General features: G+C 43.5%; 1 protein-coding gene across 3 annotated transcripts; it reads right to left on the bottom strand.

Annotated features, from left to right (window-relative positions):
* Positions 1–301: 301 nt before the first annotated feature.
* LOC125713416 (putative uncharacterized protein DDB_G0286901) lies at positions 302–18,933 on the bottom strand. 3 transcript variants are annotated; one of them, XR_007383576.1, is made up of 2 exons: positions 18,680–18,933; positions 302–1,622 (listed from the first exon to the last, which is right to left on the bottom strand). XR_007383576.1 is itself a non-coding variant. In XM_048984535.1 (2 exons), the coding sequence occupies exon 2, from the start codon at positions 7,772–7,774 to the stop codon at positions 6,860–6,862; it is 915 nt and encodes a 304-aa protein (XP_048840492.1). In that variant the 5' UTR covers positions 7,775–10,479; positions 18,680–18,933; the 3' UTR covers positions 5,312–6,859. The 3 variants fall into 3 exon arrangements, 2 of the variants coding, with proteins under 2 accessions (XP_048840492.1, XP_048840493.1); XM_048984535.1 differs by lacking the exon at positions 302–1,622 and adding an exon at positions 5,312–10,479; XM_048984536.1 differs by lacking the exons at positions 302–1,622; positions 18,680–18,933 and adding exons at positions 5,312–10,479; positions 18,366–18,613.
* Positions 18,934–19,523: the final 590 nt, after the last annotated feature.

A 19,523-nucleotide genomic window follows, 5' to 3' on the forward strand; every position in this document is an offset into this window, starting at 1 on the left:
ACAAAACTCTCTCGTTGAGGTCTGCAGATATAAGCTCTTTTTAAAATGATGTGTTGGATTTTTTTTTTTTTTGGGGGGGGGCAAAGGATGTGGGAGTGTGGAGGCTTGGATGCCCTACAAAAGCGATATAAGCCACCCTTATCAAGGATTTTGGCTACACATGGTGCTTTTGTCTGGCTCGCCAGCCTTGCATCCTAAATGTTCTGTTGGTCCACTTTCATTTTACCTCCATAACACCCCCCCCCCCCCACAACTTCTCCTGTCATTGTCAGAGCGTTTAAGAATACGAAAAGAGAAACCGTACTACAATCCCCTTTATTTGGGCTATTTGAGGTTTTCATCAACATTTATAATGTTGCAGCATAAAAATGGCCGGACACCTTTATCACCTGCATAAATTTGCACCCCCCCCCCCCCATCTATAACACCTTATTTTATTTTATTACTGAAGTACAGCCAACTGATTAGCCTTATTTAGCTGAATGGGTTATTACAGGTCAATTGCGGTATCTCCATTTTCCATGTTCCCTCTTCCCCACAGAGATGTTCCAAAGTCTCTTTTATTTGTGAGTCACATACTTAATGCGATCTGTCTGTTGTCAGTCTAGGCACAATGCCCCACATCCCCAATTTCACGCCATTCACGTGGAGGCTCCTGTAGCTAAGAGCCGCGTTTAGAATTCCCCCCCCGCTACGCACGTCAGGTGGGGGGGGCGTTGGAGATGGGGGTGATGATGTCACAACAGATTTAAAAGCACTCCGGAATGCGCCTTCAGGAATAACAATGGCAACAGCCGTCATTTATGTGTGCCGGTGAGGTGTGGAACTTGAGATTACCGAGAAGCGAGGGAGGAGATTTAGTCGAGGTGCTCCGAGTTTAAGATGAAGCCCCGCAGCAAGGGGTGTGAACTGAACTGAGGTGGCAAGGACACACGGAGGAGAACTTTCTAGAGTGGGGGAAAATGAGGTCTCTGCTCCATCACGGCTAAATGAATGCCGGGTTTTTCGCCTCCTCTAGTGTCATTTTATGCAGCTTGCATCCATCCTGTGTTTATATTTGTGAGGCATTTGTCACTGTATGGAACGTTTGTGATGGTACCATAGTGGGTGGTAAATAACATAACTAACAGTATTGTTGGAGAGATCTGTAGGGGACAGAGAGGCGTCTTTCTCAGGCTTCACAGTAAGTAATTGATGAAAAATGTCTATTTGAAGCTCAGTTCTTTGGAGAGCACATTGTAGTGTAAAGTGGCATGGTCATCCTGAATGGCTACAGCATTGGGCTGCTGTATCCCCGGTCTTGCGGTCACTGTAAGTAGCCAATAAGCGAGTTATTTTCACCTGGCGCACCAGGACAAATGCTTGCGTTTACAGTTGCAGTCCTATAGTACATTCAAGAAAGATCTAATGAAGACCAGCACAAGCTGTGGCCCTACTGGGCAAAGAAAGTACAGTTTACAGTTACAGTTTACACTCGGTTAGACAGCCGAGTGACACTGCGATCTGCATCTGTCATGAGTCCCCAAGGTGTCCAGCTGATCACTCTTCAGATTCCGTTATTGCCCTGCGCAGTCATTGTGACGTCCTTACCAGAGACGCATCAGGATGCATCAGTGTTGACGCTGCAGATACAGAAAGATATGCTGTCAAGTGTGTCCCAGACCACATCAACAAGTGGTTTGAGTGATCAGATCACAATAGATGCAGCACCATCCACATGAGAGTCGATCGTCCCGGATGCATTTTAAAACCAAATGTAAACAGGGCCAGAGTATTCTTACGCTTCTTTGCTGCTTCCTCTGAGACCCCCACCTTCTGGCCATCTCGACCCCCGCCCATTAAATGTTTTGATTCCTTTCATCGTCTCCAGCCTTCGTAACCTTGAGGATGGCGAGCTGAAATATCCACACAAATGAAACAATGTCCCATTGTTTTATTCACTGCTGTACCCAAATTATCCTCTGTAGCCAAGGTCGTTCCTCCTTTTAATGTGAAATGCTAAAAGACGGTGCACGCTCCATTAGTGCCATTTAATTAATCCGATGCTAAACGATTCTGTTGTCTTTTACTGGAGCCAGCCTCAAGTGTGAGGTCTTAAGTGGTGTCCAAACTAATCCTGTCCGGTACAGTCGCCTTTGAGCCGAATATTTCATCAAGGACCCGAAAAAGTGGGATTTGCCTTCGGGTTTCTAGAGTTCTTTACATTTGAGCTGAAGTAATATACCAGAAATATAATAACGTTTATTAAACATAAACCTAGAATGTTTTCAGTGATGGAGTTAACCGGTTAAATTCCATGAACCAGCACTAGGTACATTTATTAGACAGGTACCTGGAAAAGGAAGATTGTGTTTGTTTCTGTTTACCATTCATACCATTACTGGTCCATACATGGACATTACTGGGCAGAGGCGTGGGGACAGGACAGGCAGGGCGGGCAATGGCCTGGGGCCCCGAGCTGGAAGGGGGGCCCCCGAGGGCGGCCGATTACATAGTACTATGCAATGACAAATCTGTATTCCGTTTCAACGAAAATGAAGGACTTGTGTTTATAAAATTCTCTTTGTTGATATTATTAATTGAGACTTCACGCCAAAATAATGGTGATGAATTTCACCATGTCCAGGGAAGGTGAGTTGGGGGGCCACGTGGAGTTTTTTTGCCTAGGGCCCCCAGAGTTCCTACCATCACTTCTGTTACTGGGGCCAATACTTCCATTGGAAGGTCAAGGCATTTGAAGCTTTTTCACTGGAAAAACTTCCTAGACCGACAGCAGCCAAGACCTGCAGTTAAAGCACCATTTCAGGAGAGAAAGAGACTTCAGCTCACAATTTAAACTCCATTACTGTAAGTCACTCCATTCCGGAATGTCTCCACATTCGTCTCCACCTGTCTCTCCCCCCACCTCCCCCCTCAGCAGGCACCAGAGGGGTTACTTTTTAGCAAGGGAGCGGTTGGCAATAAATAAAATCCTTGAGTCTGATATTGCTATTGATTTCTGGTGGCCATTCGTTCAAAGGATGATAAAAGCATTGTTGGTTTCCCTGCACTCTCAACAATGAGAGTCAGGACAAGGCCGTGGTTTCTGCTACTCTACACCCGCTGCGTTTCCTCTTGCTTTTTTATAACACAGCAGGAATTTCACTCCCAGTCTCCGAAATTTTTTTTTCACAGCAAATGAACGATCTTTACAAACCGCGCTGTGCCGACCACCAACTCGAATGATGTCAGTCAAAGACCAGGATTGGGATGGAAGGGGGGGGGGGTTTGCTGTGGAACATTACACTTTATTCAGGAGACGTCTTTATCCAAATCCACATATATTATTTTATTTTTGAGAAATCAGGGTCAGACCCACTGAGCCGGGGGGGGAATGGGGGTGGGGGGGCTGCACAGTCTTACTCTGTGGTGCCGTTGCTGTTTGGGTACAGCCATTACAGTAATTACAGGGCGAGTCCAACGTGTTTTACATGCATCACAGAGGATAAGTGTCTGAACACGTGGCTGTAACATACTGTCGATGGATTCTGCAACTTCCCTACTGTAGGCCTATTATGTACCATTAAGAGCAACATAAAAAAGTCTTTTAAAAATGTCTTAAAGGGTGTTCACGATACAAATCCTAACTATTTATTTTTATTTTACACAGTTTTTCTCCTTTTCATCATCAGTTCAGTCGCAGGAGGAGTATTTCAGAAAGAAGTCACAGAAGCAGGAGCGTTATTCCTGTAATAGTGATCGCTACAGGTTAATAGCACACCATTTTGGGAAAGAATATCTTCTTTTACAGACTGCCTACAGACAGATTATCCTACGCTTTTTATTTGTTGCAATTCAGTTCTATTTATCTCATCGATTTTCACAGATTATCACGATTAGCATGATGCGCGTGTGACGATACAGCGAGTCACTGACGATTTTATGTAGCAAAGTGCAATTAACAGAATAACTACCGGTGACAAAAGGCACCACAGCAGTTTCACGGTGCCGGTGCTATAAATGATGCCCTTAAACCAGGGGTGGACAATCTTATCCAAAAAAGGCCGCTGTGTATGCAGATTTTCATTGTAACTCCTTAATTAGATTACCAATTAGAGGAGTGATTGGCTGAAGAGTCCTCACACCTGGGTTTGAACAGCTGGCCTACAGGTTACCCCAAAAACCTGCATACACACTCGCCCTCTGCAGATCAGATTGGCCACCCCTTCCTTAAGGCGATGAGATGATGATGGACGTTGTTTTCACCCAATAGTCTCTCTAGAGGACGATCACATGTTATCGCTATATGTGGAGCTCTGCCCCAATAAGGCGGACCGGAGCATGAAGTTTAGTTATGAAACCGACTATTAGTCGCAGCCAAAGTGGTGGAGATATCGAGGGCTGATGAGGAGGAAGAAACCAGGCGGGGGAAGTAACGGGATGGCCGTCGTTCTGTCTCTGACCGCGTTTTTGAGTCCGTGCTTGAAAACACACCATCCCGCCCTCCCTCCACCATCGCAGCTGATTATGACAGGAAATGAATTGTTAAGCCCAGATGCAGGTGCCCAGCACAGTGTCCATTCCTGGTGACTCGCTGAATGATTTATATACGGCGCCGTTGCTTCAAAGTCCATTTAAACTTAGTCTTTTCCTCCTATTTTCTCTTAATGGAGCCCATCAGCTCGTCCAGCCCCTTTGCATGCATGGCAACGACTATAAATTCCCATTTACATTCCGGATGGCGGCTGCCACAGCAGAGGCTGCACTTAACGAGATGAATCGGGATGGCTTTTAAATGCCAGCGACCGGCGTATTCTGATTCGTGTCGCCCCGCAGGGTCGCCGTTTAGGTTTTCCCACCATTATCGTCCGTGTAGCTTCTAACTATCATCGGTACCACCGACGTTCTGAGTGCTGGATCCGCTCGGGGCAGCGGGATCCACACTGGCACACAGGGAGGGGCCCCGTAAAAGGGGGAGCAGGTAAGGACGATTCCAATGGCCCCTGAGTGACAGGGGCCCTAAACGATTTGCAACATAATTGGATTGATATGAGGTGGAAGTCCAATATACTATTCTTTCATAGGGCCCAAAATCTGCACCCCTGGACCCAGACAGATAGCCAGGTAGTAAAGTAAAGGGTTTGAAACCCCCAAATTTGTTTGCTAGTGTGATCACGCACATATCCAGGTAGTAAAATGACAAGCTTGAACCCCCTTGAAATTTACCGCTGCCCTCCAGTCAGCAAAATATCTACCTATGTATCGTTCAAATTGCCAGACCCCCCCCCCCCCCCCCAAAATTAATTTCTGCCTAGAGGCCTGTTGGGACCAACGTCATTAAAGCCACAGACACAGCATCAGAGTTTCCCTCAGCAGCCCACCAGGGGTCCTCGTAGATGTTTTATTACTGTTATTGCAAACACAACAAAACTGTCAAGTGAAGGAGGGCAGGCAAACGAGTTCCATATAAGCGGAGCTGCTTACACAATCTGTTGCACTTCATTTACATTGCCTTGCTAATTTAATGGTCAAACAAACAATGCATAATGTCTTTCCAATGCCACAGTCTGACCGTACAGGAATACAGCACTACACGCATGGATACCCTATAAAACCTCATTTATTCTCAGATTTCCACATTATGCTACACATAATGAATAACAATTATTGTAAACAAACATGGGGTGGTGTCTGGGTTCCGTTTGCATGTTTTCCCATATTATGCAGGTCCCCTCCTTCAGTCCAAAGACATGCAGTTCATTAGTGTATCTAAATTGCCTGTAATGTGTGATGTGTGTATCTTGCGATTCCAGCATTCTGCCCATAGTTCGCCCCTCTCGTGTGCCCTTTGCTGTCTGGCATAAGCCCCAGGAACAACAGCTGGAAGATAGATCCGATATGTATCTAATAAATATTAATTCATATAAGAAAAAAATCTCCATTTATCCACTGCCATGTTAAAATTGAAAGCTTACTTTCCAATATTTTCCAATTATTATTTTTTTCATCCATCCATCCATCTTCCATACCACCTTGTCCTATGTAGGGCCACAAAGGATTGGGAGCTTATCCCATGAACAACAAGCCCAAGACGGGGAATAACCCGAGCTTTCTCAACCTTGCAAGTTGTATTTTGTCTTTAACTTGTATGGTGCCTCCAAACATCTCCAAAAACCTACAAACTAATCTTCAGACTTCATCAGGAATGACTGTTCCTCAGCTTCACACATAACATCTGTGCCCTTTGTTTAATTGTACATATTGTATAACTTGTGAGTATTTGACTAGTAATCATTTCAAAACATTAGTATTGGTGAGGAGTGAAGTAAGCAAGACCCAGCAAAGAAAATTAAAAGTATTAAAAATGCATATGCATATTTGTCTAATATCAGTACAACAAAACCTCTAAGAGCATTTCTAAAGTAAACATGTCTTATCTACAAGCCTGCTATAGTAAACCTTAAAGAAAGTTTGCACTTTGATCCAACCTACATTCACTATCATGTTTTTCTGGCTCTGCTTGGTGCATGATTCATTTTGACTAGAAGATATAGATCCAATAATAAGTGTGGTGAGTGTGGTTGAGGCAACTTTCACTCACCCAAACGCAGGGACACCTCCAGAGATTTTAGGCTCTGTGAAAGCATATCATATTGGGCTCCAAACCCAGACCAATTCAGTTATGTTCCACATTATTTAGGGCCCCTGTCACTCAGGGACCCTTGGAATCATCCCATCTTCCCCCCATTACGGAGCCCCTGGTCGGATATCACAGAGTAGAAAGCAGTACAATGAGGGCTGTACAATAAAGCCTGGAAATAAAGGAAATCAATACCTTTCGACTCACAAAATTAAGAACCCCCTGGTTTAAGGCAAAAGGTCAACTTGTAAAAAAAAATAACTTTAAGTCACAAAGAAATCTCAGGTAATTTTTCAACCTTCTTTGCACTGGTGGTGGAGCAAGTGTGCAAGAGCCCCAGCCGATGTTAGTGTTGTCAGAGCCAGTGTTAGTGTGGTCAAAGCCGGTGTTAGTGTTGTCAGAGCCGGTGTTAGTGTTGTCACAGGCGGTGTTAGTGTTGTCAGAGCAGGTGTTAGTGTTGTCAGAGCCGGTGTTAGTGTTGTCAGAGCCGGTGTTAGTGTTGTCAGAGCCGGTGTTAGTGTTGTCACAGGCGGTGTTAGTGTTGTCAGAGCCGATGTTAGTGTTGTCAGAGCCGGTGTTAGTGTTGTCAGAGCCGGTGTTAGTGTTGTCAGAGCCGATGTTAGTGTTGTCAGAGCCGGTGTTAGTGTTGTCAGAGCCGGTGTTAATGTTGTCACAGGCGGTGTTAGTGTTGTCAGAGCCGGTGTTAGTGTTGTTAGAGCCGGTGTTAATGTTGTCACAGGCGGTGTTAGTGTTGTCAGAGCCGGTGTTAATGTTGTCACAGGAGGTGTTAGTGTTGTCAGAGCCGGTGTTAGTGTTGTCAGAGCCGGTGTTAGTGTTGTCAGAGCCGGTGTTAGTGTGGTCAGAGCCGGTGTTAGTGTTGTCAGAGCCAGTGTTAGTGTTGTCAGAGCCGGTGTTAGTGTTGTCAGATCCGGTGTTAATGTTGTCACAGGCGGTGTTAGTGTTGTCAGAGCCGGTGTTAGTGTTGTCACAGGCGGTGTTAGTGTTGTCAGAGCCAGTGTTATTGTTGTCAGAGCCGGTGTTAGTGTTGTTACAGGCGATGTTAGTGTTGTCAGAGCCGATGTTATTGTTGTTAGGCCCGGACATACTCCAGGTGGAAGGGTATGGAGCAAAATGCAGTTGACACTGTGTCACCATACTCTGCCTCAACTAAACTCAGTTTCACTGGGTCTGCTGATAATTGGGCTGGCAAATGCAGTAACAAATGGTAACAGTGTCTCACTGCTCAGGATCAAGCAAGCAAATCCAGGTTCCCATAGGCCAACTTGGAGCTGTCCGATACATCAGATGCAGGTCACTGTCTCCCCCAGGGTCCCTCAAGCATCCGTTGCTTCATGCATTTTAATCTTATTTAATGTTTTATGTTTTTAATTAAAAATAATTCTACGTGATAAATAAGAACTTACCACGCCTGCCGCTTCTATCAACGTTCAACTTAATAATTTTCACAAATGTTAAAAGGTCACACAGTGCATAAAACACACCCATGAGGACATCCTGATGCTTATGGTGGTGTAAACAGCACTGCGCAAAAGCCTTTGTCACTCAAAGGAAATGTTTAAAACTGTTAACCTGGGTAGTGAATGTGCATGCGTTCAGAAAAAAAAAACAACTTAAGATTATAACATATACAAAGTGATACAATAGAAACTAACACTAATTGCTTTTGTAAAAAAAAGTTACTGAAATCTTGCTGGATGGCTAGAAGAAATTCTGCTTCAGTTCCCAAATCCCTCCTCAGAGGCACCTCAGTCATGTATTTGTTAAATTTCACCAGAAGCTCACTTAATTAATTAATTTAATTAGTTTAGAAAGTCGATGAGGTATTGATTTGCTGTACAAGGTGGGATAGTGGTACAGTCCAAAAAAAATCATGGGTATATTGGATTGTTGTTGCAAAAACCTGGGGTGACTTTAGGTGAGGTTTTGAATAGGTTAAGCTAACACACTCTGACAGACATTATATCATAGTTTTACACCAACATGAAGATAATTTAAACATAATTTTCTTTGCCTAAGACTTTGGGACAGTGATGTATATGTACATGAATATGCACGATGCAATATATATAGCTAAGACTTAAATATTTTCTTTTACCTAGTCCCTACAAACTCTTAAGCCAACTTCAAACTTTAACTTTTAACGGCATCCTGACAGGATCGTGAATTTGTTTATACTCTCAAGAATCTTTAATGCTTCAGAACGGCTGCGCAGTCGGCTGACTCGGCACTTTTTCAGTACAGTGCCTCCACATATATTCAAATACATGTATTTCCCCCCCTCCCCCCTTTTTCCAGTGGGATTGGAGGATGGGGCTATGGTTGGAGGTGGGGGTGTGTGTGTGGAGGGGGGCACGGGCTTTCGGATAACGGTTTTTGATTTTTTTTTTAAGAATCATGTTCTGAAGCAGGGGGAAAAAAGTAAACTTAGCATGCAAGTTCAGTATCATGCAAATGAGAAACGCTGCTGAATAATTTGCTTCAGATCTTTTCCTGATGAGCTCTGGGTTGATCGGGGTGTGTGTTGACTTTGACAATGCTCTGCAGGAATGAAAAGAGGGCAGAAGACAAGGAAAAGCAACAGAGAGCCGCGAGGCCGAGCCATCAAAAGAGTTAAGAGGCCTAATTTCGCTTCCTTTTCCATCCAAATCGATAAACAGCTCAGACTCCAGTGAAGAATAATGAAAAAGTGTTTTGTTTCAAAACACACGGCCTCCTGTGGGCGAATATTTGGCTGAACAGGTACGTTTGCGGCCCATGTCCCACGGATCTGTTTCAGCATCAGTACTTTAGTTTTGGTGTTTGTAGAAAAGTCACTGAGCTCTTTAAAAATTCCGAAGATGTCACTGCATTCTGTTCTTGCTCTGTGTGTGTGTGTGTTTGTGTGTGTGTGTATGGATTATGGGGACCAAATAAAAACCTGTTAATGCAATCAAAAAACTAAAAATGGAAAAAGTCATATTTTGTTTGGTTACTAATGGTTAAGGTTAGGGTTGGGTAGAGGTTAGGATTGTCATTGTTGGGATTAGGGTTTTGCCCATAGAAATCAATGGATGGTCCCCATAAAGATATGAATATACTGTAGGTCTGTGTGTGTGTGTGTGTATGTATGTGTGTGTGTGCGCGTGTATGTGCTTGTTTGTGGACAATTTTTTGCTGACTTTGGAAACAAAATTAAAGAATATGTCCTTACAAATAAGGTACTCCTAAAAAGCATGTTTTTAAAAACCTTTCCTGCTGAAAACATGTTCATTATGAGTTCATATCTGTGGTGGAATTAGGAATCAGTTTATTTACAGCCAGTGTGAAGCTCTCTGAAGATCTAAGCACAGATATGCATGTGTGTGCATCTGTGTACAAATTTTCAATGAAGGGGAATCTTTCAGCAGTTTAAACCACATTAAAAACCATCTGTCTTCCAAGCACTTATCCTGGACAGGTATAGTTATGGGGTTTTTGGCAGGACATGTACACACACAATCACATGTTACACGTGTCTTTGGAATGTGGAGAATAGGTTTTCAGAGGAACCTTATGTAACACACGGAAAATGCGTCAACTCAAGGCAAACAAGGCAGAGGTGGAAGTCAAACCCTTGATGCTGCGCAGGGAATGCATCGCTGCCATTCACTGAGCAGCATGCGGGCTAAATAAACGGCCCCACAGAAATGCATTTGTGCTTTAGCCACAACGAAAAAAGGTGACTTTAGTTCACTCCTTCCCTCCTGTCCGATGAGCTTCTCAAGGCTGTCTCCCCTCCGTGTTCCAGAGGATCATCGACCTAAAAGCCCGGAAAATCGCTGCCCCGACGATTGCTGGCATCAGTCCTGCCGAATCAAAACCTGGAATTATAGGAAGGAGGAAAGCAAGAAAAGTCAGTGTGTAAGGAGATGAGTGGATCTCATTTCAGCCGTTTCCCAGTGATTGCAATCACCAGTCCACTTTCCCTCATATTCAAGTGTCAAAACTAAATGGAAACTAAATGATCACCTGCAGTAAATAAGAAGATGAATGTACTTTCTACTATGTCTTAAAAATACAATTTGCATTTATTACATTCTTAATATGTTTTAACATGTTTAAAATGGCAAATCACAGCAGCAGTAATTGCAGAATGTCTTGTAAAATGATATTGATTTTATCTCCTTAAATGGAATGGTAACTTCTGTATTCTGAGACCTTCTTACTCGCATGCCTTTGTACACACGCCATGAAAATGGAGCCCGGGTACCGACAGACTGACATGTTTTGGTTTGGATAATTTCTAAGTGTCGTTCTGGGTTTCCTGGTGATTATAGCTGTCTGGGCAGGTGGTGGTTCTGTCCTTGGTTCATAATTGCCACAGTAGTCGCAGCTGGTCTAGCACTGCTGTGTCTGCAGACCAGCTATACTAGTTGAATCAGTTAGCCTTAATTACTTCTTGATGAGTTCACATCATCATTAGTTCCCTTTTAAAGAGATTCCCAGAAAAAAAAGGTCATCAAACGGTTTTTCGGGATTAATTTGCATTTGACCTTCACTTGATTTATGTGGATAACAAGTCCTGCTGATCCGAGTTGGGTCATATGCTGAAATGTACAATAATATTTCCTTTAAATTGCTATATTAGGCAAAGCAATATACAGCTTTTTCTTCCATTCATGCCAACATAAACACAGTTGGAATCGTTCCACTACTAGAGCGCGACCCAGCAATGTTGAGGTTTTGAGTTCAGGTCGTGTCCCTGATGAGCATATGAGGGCTGCCGCTTGTGGCCAATGCCCTGTATCTGCGGGGTTCCGGTTCTTCGTAGGCCGTTGCCTGTCTGGCCAATGGGAATACTCTGCTGGGCCACATCAACCAATGCCTTCCCTCGCCGGTTCCCAGAAGCCCTGGCACTACAGTGTGTTTTGTCTACACAGCCCCTGAGATATACATTACAGGAGATTAACAGAAGGGAGGAGTGAGGTGTTTCATCAGAGCGCTGCCTTTAGAATTTAAACCCTTCCTCTGTAACAATCTACTCCCTTCGCTTCAGCCGGCAAGATGATTTGGCTGGAAAGACCCTGGCATTGATCTTACACTTTTAAAAGGCTTTTTAGTTAAAGGCCTTTATAAGGTGGATATGAGTCATAATCCTACATCTTTAAATTAAGAGGGTGAGAAAAAAAAAACGTTCTGCAGGACATGTCAAGGTGAATCTTTCCTTAACTCATCTCAAACGGCAATACGGGATACTTCGATCTCACGATAATCACCAAGAGATTGAAGTCTTCAAGCACTGTTCAGGTTATGGATCAGTAAGTAGGTATTTTAGACTATCTCATCAGCAATGAACTTGAACGGATCTGACATTCAGCAAGTCACCGTGTCCACACTGGGATTCGGCCCCGTAATCAAAATACAGCCCTTAAAAGATTCACTTCATTGTAGACTGGGCATCTAACAGCGCGTGAATTAGTTACAGCGACTTTAGTGTTGACCACTAGTGTAGCAAGATGCCTTCAGCATCACTGTTGGCATGAAAGGCCATTATTGACCATGAGTCAATAGGACAGGTAAAAAACAGCACTGGTCTGAGATACCTTCAACAGCTTGTCATAATTCATGTGAGCGCGTGAATGTGTCAGGGCATTAGCATTGCTCTAATTCACTCCCATGGAGAAGCAGATGATGTTGATGCTAATAAACACATGCCTTGTTGCAAGGCCATTGTTGCAGGGGGCTTAGCACTGAGGTTGGACAATGTTGGACTGGTGGAGGTGCGAGCGACAGATAGAAGGCTTTCTAGATACTGAAATCTGCTTAGCATGTGTTGAGGGGTTGCCACGGCGACTTGGCCAACAGTATTGTGACATCACAGCTCCAAGCTTGTGGTGAAATTCATGCTAACGGGAGTTTAACTTGCATAAAAATGTTCTGAGGGCAGAATGATTGGTTCAGAGATAACCAACCAGATTGTAGAGGAGGTGGGTATGAGGGATTAGAGGAGGCAGAATCAACCAATCAGATGTCTTTGTCACGCCTCCTCTAGTTGCTTGGACCCACCTTCTCTACAATCTGATTTATGTCTCTGCACCAATCATTGTTCCTTCTGCCCTTAGAACATTTTTGTACAAGTAAAACGAGTGAAATTCATCCCCAGCTCAGTTCTCTGTACAGATTGCGAATGTTTCCCACGTTAATCTGGGTTTCCTCAGTCCGTAATACCCTTTAAGGGGACGGACTTCCTTCTCTCAGCAAACCCCACGGCCAGTTCTACATCATTCAATAATCACGTTCCATGCTTTCACACGTCTCCTATGTGCCTGACATAATTCTCATTTCAAAGTGCAGTGTTTGAGCAGGGAAATTCAAAGATATTTTAAGCTTTAATAGCTACGAGAAAAACATACAATTCAATATCAGACTGGATACTTTAATGTTGCTATTTTTGTAATTTGATTTTACCCATCCAAGTTATTGGTTATGTTCCACATAGCTAGTGCATTTTTCTTCTGCTTCTTCTTGGCATAGTGAAGGTTGTCAAAATGTATTTCAGCGTGTTTCCCCAAGGCACCCCTTTAAATAACCTCACGCTGAGCATTCACTTGATAATCAGTCCAGGCACATGCCCAACTAAACACTTATTAATTTAATAAGGGTGCCTGTACAGAATAGTCAGCTTGTTGCTGATGGTTGTGAACATGTTTAGCAAAAGAGAGAAACCTTCAAATTACTAGGACACCTTTCTCTCAATCACGGAGTAAAACAACACCACAACTAGTACTCTGCCTTTTAACACAATCTGTCAGCTGTCTTTGGACTGCATGAAGAAAATCACAGTAAATACCATCAAAAGTGCGATGTCTTTGAGCTCCCATTTAATGTGAGAGAGAAAGGCATCCTTTCCCATAAGAAGGGTTTGCATGACGATAGTTTCAAGTCAGGTTCACGAGAAATAATTACAGCGGACAGCCTAACGGGACAGAACCACAATCAGCAATCTGATCAAAACGTGTACGTGCAACAAGTAAAAATGATCTCATGTGCCTGATTTGCTTGGAATTAGCGGTAATTAAATGATTAACTGGGATGACTCTCACGGCTGAATAATTTTTAAATGTGGTTTTAAATGGATCTTTTTAGAGATGGAAAACAGCGCGCGTGCAAAAAAAAATTGTGCTTAAATATTTAGGGCAGCCTTTGTTTTGGTACATTCAGATGAGGCTTACCCTGCATATTTAATTGATAGCAGCTCAGTAGGTTGCCTCACAAGTCCAGGATTACATGTTTGCATAAATTCCCAGCTCTGTGCGTAGATTTTGCACGTCCCTCTGTCTCTCATATCCGAAATACATGCCGTTCACCTCGATTTATCCATTATATGATGGAAGCATCCCGCCAACTCCGTCGCCATGACACCTACCCTGCCCCCTATGTAGGCTCAGCGCCTTCTGGAATCAGATGCAGATCAGGGGATAAGCAGCTACTGAGAAGGATGGCTGGAGGGAAGGATGGATGGATTGACGGTAGGATGCATGGATGCCAATCATCCATAACTCGCAGTTTCTCTGGGTATATAGCACTTGCAAAAACAGCATTCCACTGCAACCATTATTGGTTGTCCACACCATTGCTGTCTCATCAAATCTAGTTTTTTTTAATATAATTTCTCGGCTGCTCCTTTTAATGAGTCAGGCAAGGACAATTAATAAGATAGGGGCATCTTCTCCTCATGCACCAACTACCCCATTGGTAATAGCCCCTTTACCCATGGGAACCTCCCTGGTGTGCCCTCTGTTATTCATTATGCACCCTTGTCTCCAGGAAACAGCCTTCTCGGAGAGAAATCTTTTCATCTTTATGTCGTTTTTTTATTGTTTTGTTTTGCCTCAAACTCCTCAAAGACATAAAACTTTGATTCAGGGGCTCAGGCATGCCGCAGTCTGGAGAGAGATTAGGCGGCGCTCTTTGGCGTAAATCAATTCACAATATATTAACAGGCTTTGTACGGCACGCACAGTTTGTCGTTTATCAAAACAAATGTGCGCGTCCCCATGGGTCTCTTGCCACCAGCGCGGTTCTTTCAGGCGCCTGTAGAGGCATCTAGTGGCCGACCTGAATACTGCACGCACTTCATACGTTTCATGCCACGGGGACGGTTTGCTAAGGCTACAGAGCAATCCGCTCCAAGAAATGTATCTAAACTAAAGCTAGCGATCCCATGATGCACTGGGGCCGCAAAGCCTTCTAATGTGACTAGTCTGCTGTATGTGTAGCTACATTCAACTGACACGGTACTAGGAAGAGTTCTCCTTTTGTAAGGGCACATATCTGAACGAGTTCACTATGCAGGACCTACCCTGCCCTGTAATCCCTCTGGCATTTCTATGGGCGTAACTGTGCACACAAGAGGCACCGTAGGAACAAGTAAAAGAAAATATATAAAAAATTACTGCTTGAAAACTGCCTGTGTGAATTCTTTAGGAAACTTCCACGACTTACTTCTCAGACTGCAGAAGTATCTGTGTCCATGGCCGTCCGTAGGGCAATAAACACTGGAAGAGGGTCCCCAAAGAAATCAGTCCTCTCCTGTACAGCAGCCACTCTGTTGATGTATTCATGAAAGTTTTGTGTCTATTTGCTTTTTTTTCCGCTGTATGGGCAACCTTCACCAATCCCCTGTTTCCCTGACCCGACCAAACCTGAACACAAACGTGGTTTAGATTTATCTGCAGTTGGTGGCACAGTCAGGGATGTAAGTTAGGAATTTTTGCAAGTAACCAGCTGAGCTAGTTTAGTTTAAAAAATCTAGTATGACATGCAATTTTTTCTAGCCAGCGGGCTACTGCTTGAGTTTATGTACTCGCCCTTTGTCTTAATGATTTATCTCAGGCTCGAGTGGGTGAGCTTAATTTCCAGCCCTGGGCACAGTGCTTGGGAAACTGGTTTTCTGTCACCAGAAGGTTGTTGCTTCTGTCGGCCGGAAAGGACCAGCTGTGCTGATTGCGACCTTGAGTACAGGGATTAACTTGAATCGCTTTAGTAGATACCACATTGCACAGGCTGTAGGAGTCACACTAGATGAATATCTGAAAGTCAGATAAATAATGTAATGGGAAATGTTGGAGAACCACAGCAAAAAGCTCATTCCCAGTTGCTCACAGGTGATCCATGTGGTTTCTTGTTCTCCATTCTTCTGTCCTTCACATTCCTTTAAAATGATATCATGAGCCTTTCTATTCTCCCCTTGAAGAAATATTTCCTTCATTCCTTTTGCTTTCTAAGTTAACTGTCTCCAATTGCTTCTTAATGGCTCCTATTCATCAGCTGGGATCATATGGACGGAAGGCTGTTAACATTTCTGATCCTGCGCTGTGTCTCCCAGCTCAGGAGGGCAGCTTTGGGTGCTGTGCACATCACCTGCACCCATTACAGGGTTATGCAAAATGGCTGCGCTTTGCAGGAAATCCCACCCCCCCCTCCTCTGCAGCTCTGCACCCCCTCTGGGGTAGCTGTCTTCCTCCTACTAAGTGAAAAATTCAGAAATCCGGGTTTGGAAGGGAAGCCAAGATTCACCATACTCTGCAACACTCTTCAGAGATCTTTAAGAAGCCTGATACCGCAAGGTCCTATCCCCCCCCCTTCCATTTTTCAGCATCCGAGCACCTCCCAGAGCCCCCCACCCTTCCCAAAACAAGAAAATTAACTCCCACAAACCTTTTTTTTCCAGTTTGTACGCCAATAATAAAAGGTCCCATTTCTGCACCCCCACACAAAATTGTCAAACAGGAAGTGCCATCTCATCTTGGGAATAACTTTAAAGGACATTCCCCAGATGGTGCGACACAATGTTAAAATGATATTCCGACAGTGGGAACTCTCAAGTTCCACTCTCTTCTTGTCCTTAAATACCCAGAATGGCTTTGATATTTTATTCATGTAATAAAAATGGCTGTTTCTTCATTTTCCCCCCCCTTTGTAAAGACCATCTGTGATATGCAAAGTATTTAATGACGGTGCCTTTTTCTTTCATTATTTTTTAATTTACAGTATGTGTTGGTGCTAACACAGTTTTAAGGTCATAGCACTGGTGACTTTGTTGAAAAGGGAAACTATTGCTATTATATTAATGCATGAACTGCTGATAGGATACACTCTTAAAGTGCTTTCATTTTAATTAATGCACAGAGGAACATGCTGTCAGAGGTGGTATGAAGCTGCATCTCTCCAGAGGAGGAAGCAGAGCTGAAATAACACCGCGGGTTTTCAGAAAGTGGTCTGCCAGCACCATTAGCAAACTACTTTGAGAGAGGTCACTGGCTACACAGCCCATCACAACGAAAAGTCTAAATGATCGGCTCCCACACCAGGCTCCGCGATGATGTTAAAAACCCTGATATTTATCAGCAAACAAAGAAAGCCTCGCAGCGTCAAAACAGCATTATATTCAGTCCAGGCTGATAAAAAAAAAGCTCCACTTCTGTGCACCAGCCTTCACTGGTGATCAAGATAAATTGACGTAAATCTGAAATTTAATCGGCATCAGCCCCAGACATTCTAGGCACAAAAAAAAAACAGTTTTTCATTCACTTGACAAGGGGGTCGATACGGACAATACTCATTAAGTATGCCACAGTACTAAACTCAAAATTTTCATTGAAAGCACAAACACATTTTAATTCTAGAAGATTGACCTTATTTGTTTGTGTGTTACCAACAGTTATTACCCCATAGCAATTTGAAATTAGTTTATAGCTTTGAAATTCAATAATTATAAATTGTGGGGGTTTTATTCATATTTATCTGCAGGATAATGCATTTGGTTATATAAGTAGCATTTTTACCTACACCTTAGTATATTATACCTCGCAATGCTCATTTTCACATCTTTAAACCTTGCTGAAGATTCGGTTCTCTGCACGGATGCATCTACTGCAGTCCTTCCGCACAGAACATTTATGCAGGAATAACTACATAAGGCATTTTGTGCAGGTCTTAAAAAAATAATTGCTAAGCATCTTGGGAGAAATAGCAGTTTTTCTACGTTGGGTGAGGTGGAACTTATCCTGGTCTTTTATTGAACACAAATAATTTATTGCCTAGTTGTTTAGCAAAAACTTGCTTACCTTAAAGTTTCACACGTATGTACAGCTGGATAAAAAGTATTTAAATCATCAAAAAGTTTGTTGGCACAATAGTTCCCATATATTATGTTCTCGAACCCTGTCTCAGGTAGATATACTTTAATCGCTACGCCACCTGCTGGCTCTTAATGATCTGCTTATAAAGTCGATATTCTAACACAAGGGAGTGATTCTCTATCTCTGATCCACACTCTTGTTCAGCTAATAGTGGGGGGCCCAGTGTAGAACTGAAGAACTGGACCCAGTTTAAGAGCTGCCGAAAATCTCCATCCCACCCCCAGAGCTGATTAACTCAAAAGCTGGGATCCGTTTCTGTCCTTTACCGGCTCATCCCTTCATCTTGGGCCTGTAAGCTGCTTTGCCTCTCATGTGTGGGACACGAACGCATGGGCGATTTCTTTTTCCTCGGACAACAATGGTGTCCCCTTAAGCTCCCCTCTCTATCTCTCTCTCCCACATAAACACTGGCACCTGTGTAAGTGCACACACCGACACGCAGCTCTGTGAAGTGCAGTCCAAGGGGACGCGGGGGCCAGATTGCCAGCGTCAGCATACGTAAGAGTGAGCGAGTTTGCACCTGTATATCCATTTTTATCCTTACGCAACGATGTTTTCCTTACCTTCACTCACTAGCAGAGACACAAGCTCTCCAGCCTCCCCTGCCTGCTCTTCACAGAGCAGTAACCAGCACCTTAACAGGAGGTCCGCTCTCATAGGAGCCACGGACATCACCACTGTGTGGTGCAGCCTTGGGTGGACCTGTGTGGTCACGTGACCAACCGTCACACCAGACGGGTGAAATCAAAAACAGCAGCTAAATTGGGGTGTTAATAAAAATGAAGAAACATTTAAAAAATTACATTTTATACCAAACAACAAACCTTAGTAGCATGGTGCCTCAGGGTATCCAAAAACACGCGGTTAGGTAGATTACCTCGAAATTCCCCATAGTGTGAATCCTGTGATGGGCGAGCATTCTGTCCAAAGTTCCCCTTTCCTTGAACAGTTTGCTTCCTGGGATCCAAACAATGCTATACCGGATGGAACGACGAACCCCATGCTTTCCTAGATGGTTAAGAAACTCACATTGGACGGAGACGCCTCATTTTGTTCATTTACATGCAGCACTGCAGCCGAAGCAAACACCTTCGGATACCTTTTGAAAGGGCAGGTTTCGCTGTTTGTGGAGTTCCGGTGCTGTAATTTTCTGCTGTTTCCTGTGCCCTGCCCTTTTCCTGGGCCAAGCCCCTCCCTTAACATTCGCAGATTGATTTATGAGTGTAATTATGTATGGGGATGCATTGAGAGAAAAGGACAATGGGAAGTAGACTGAGAAACCGCAATGGATTGTGGGATATAATGAAACACGCAAGCACGTGTGATGAACGCTACATGTGGAGGAATTGTTATTAGCCCTAGGCTGGCCTAGGCATGCACGGTGCTGTGGAAAAGCATGTCCCTCTATCACACTCTGAGTCACAGTCATACGCCGTCTGAGAAAAAGCGATTACATTTAATGCTTCTACCACCACATGCACAAAATAATCAAACATACTTTGTTGAAGTCTGAAAATAATAATACATTTTATTTATAATGCACTTTACATTTTCTGAGAAAATCGCTAAGTGCTACAACACCTCAATAATCTAAAAATGTAAAAAGCTATGAAGCGAAAAAAAAATTAAGAATGATAAAAATCTGCCAAAAAGGAAGTTTTTAAGTCCTTTTTTTAAACTGTCGATAGACTGAGGTGCCCTCGGTGTCAGGGTTGGGGTTT

Source organism: Brienomyrus brachyistius, chromosome 18, assembly GCF_023856365.1.
Source record: "Brienomyrus brachyistius isolate T26 chromosome 18, BBRACH_0.4, whole genome shotgun sequence".
In the NCBI taxonomy this organism is placed as follows: Eukaryota; Metazoa; Chordata; class Actinopteri; order Osteoglossiformes; family Mormyridae; genus Brienomyrus; species Brienomyrus brachyistius.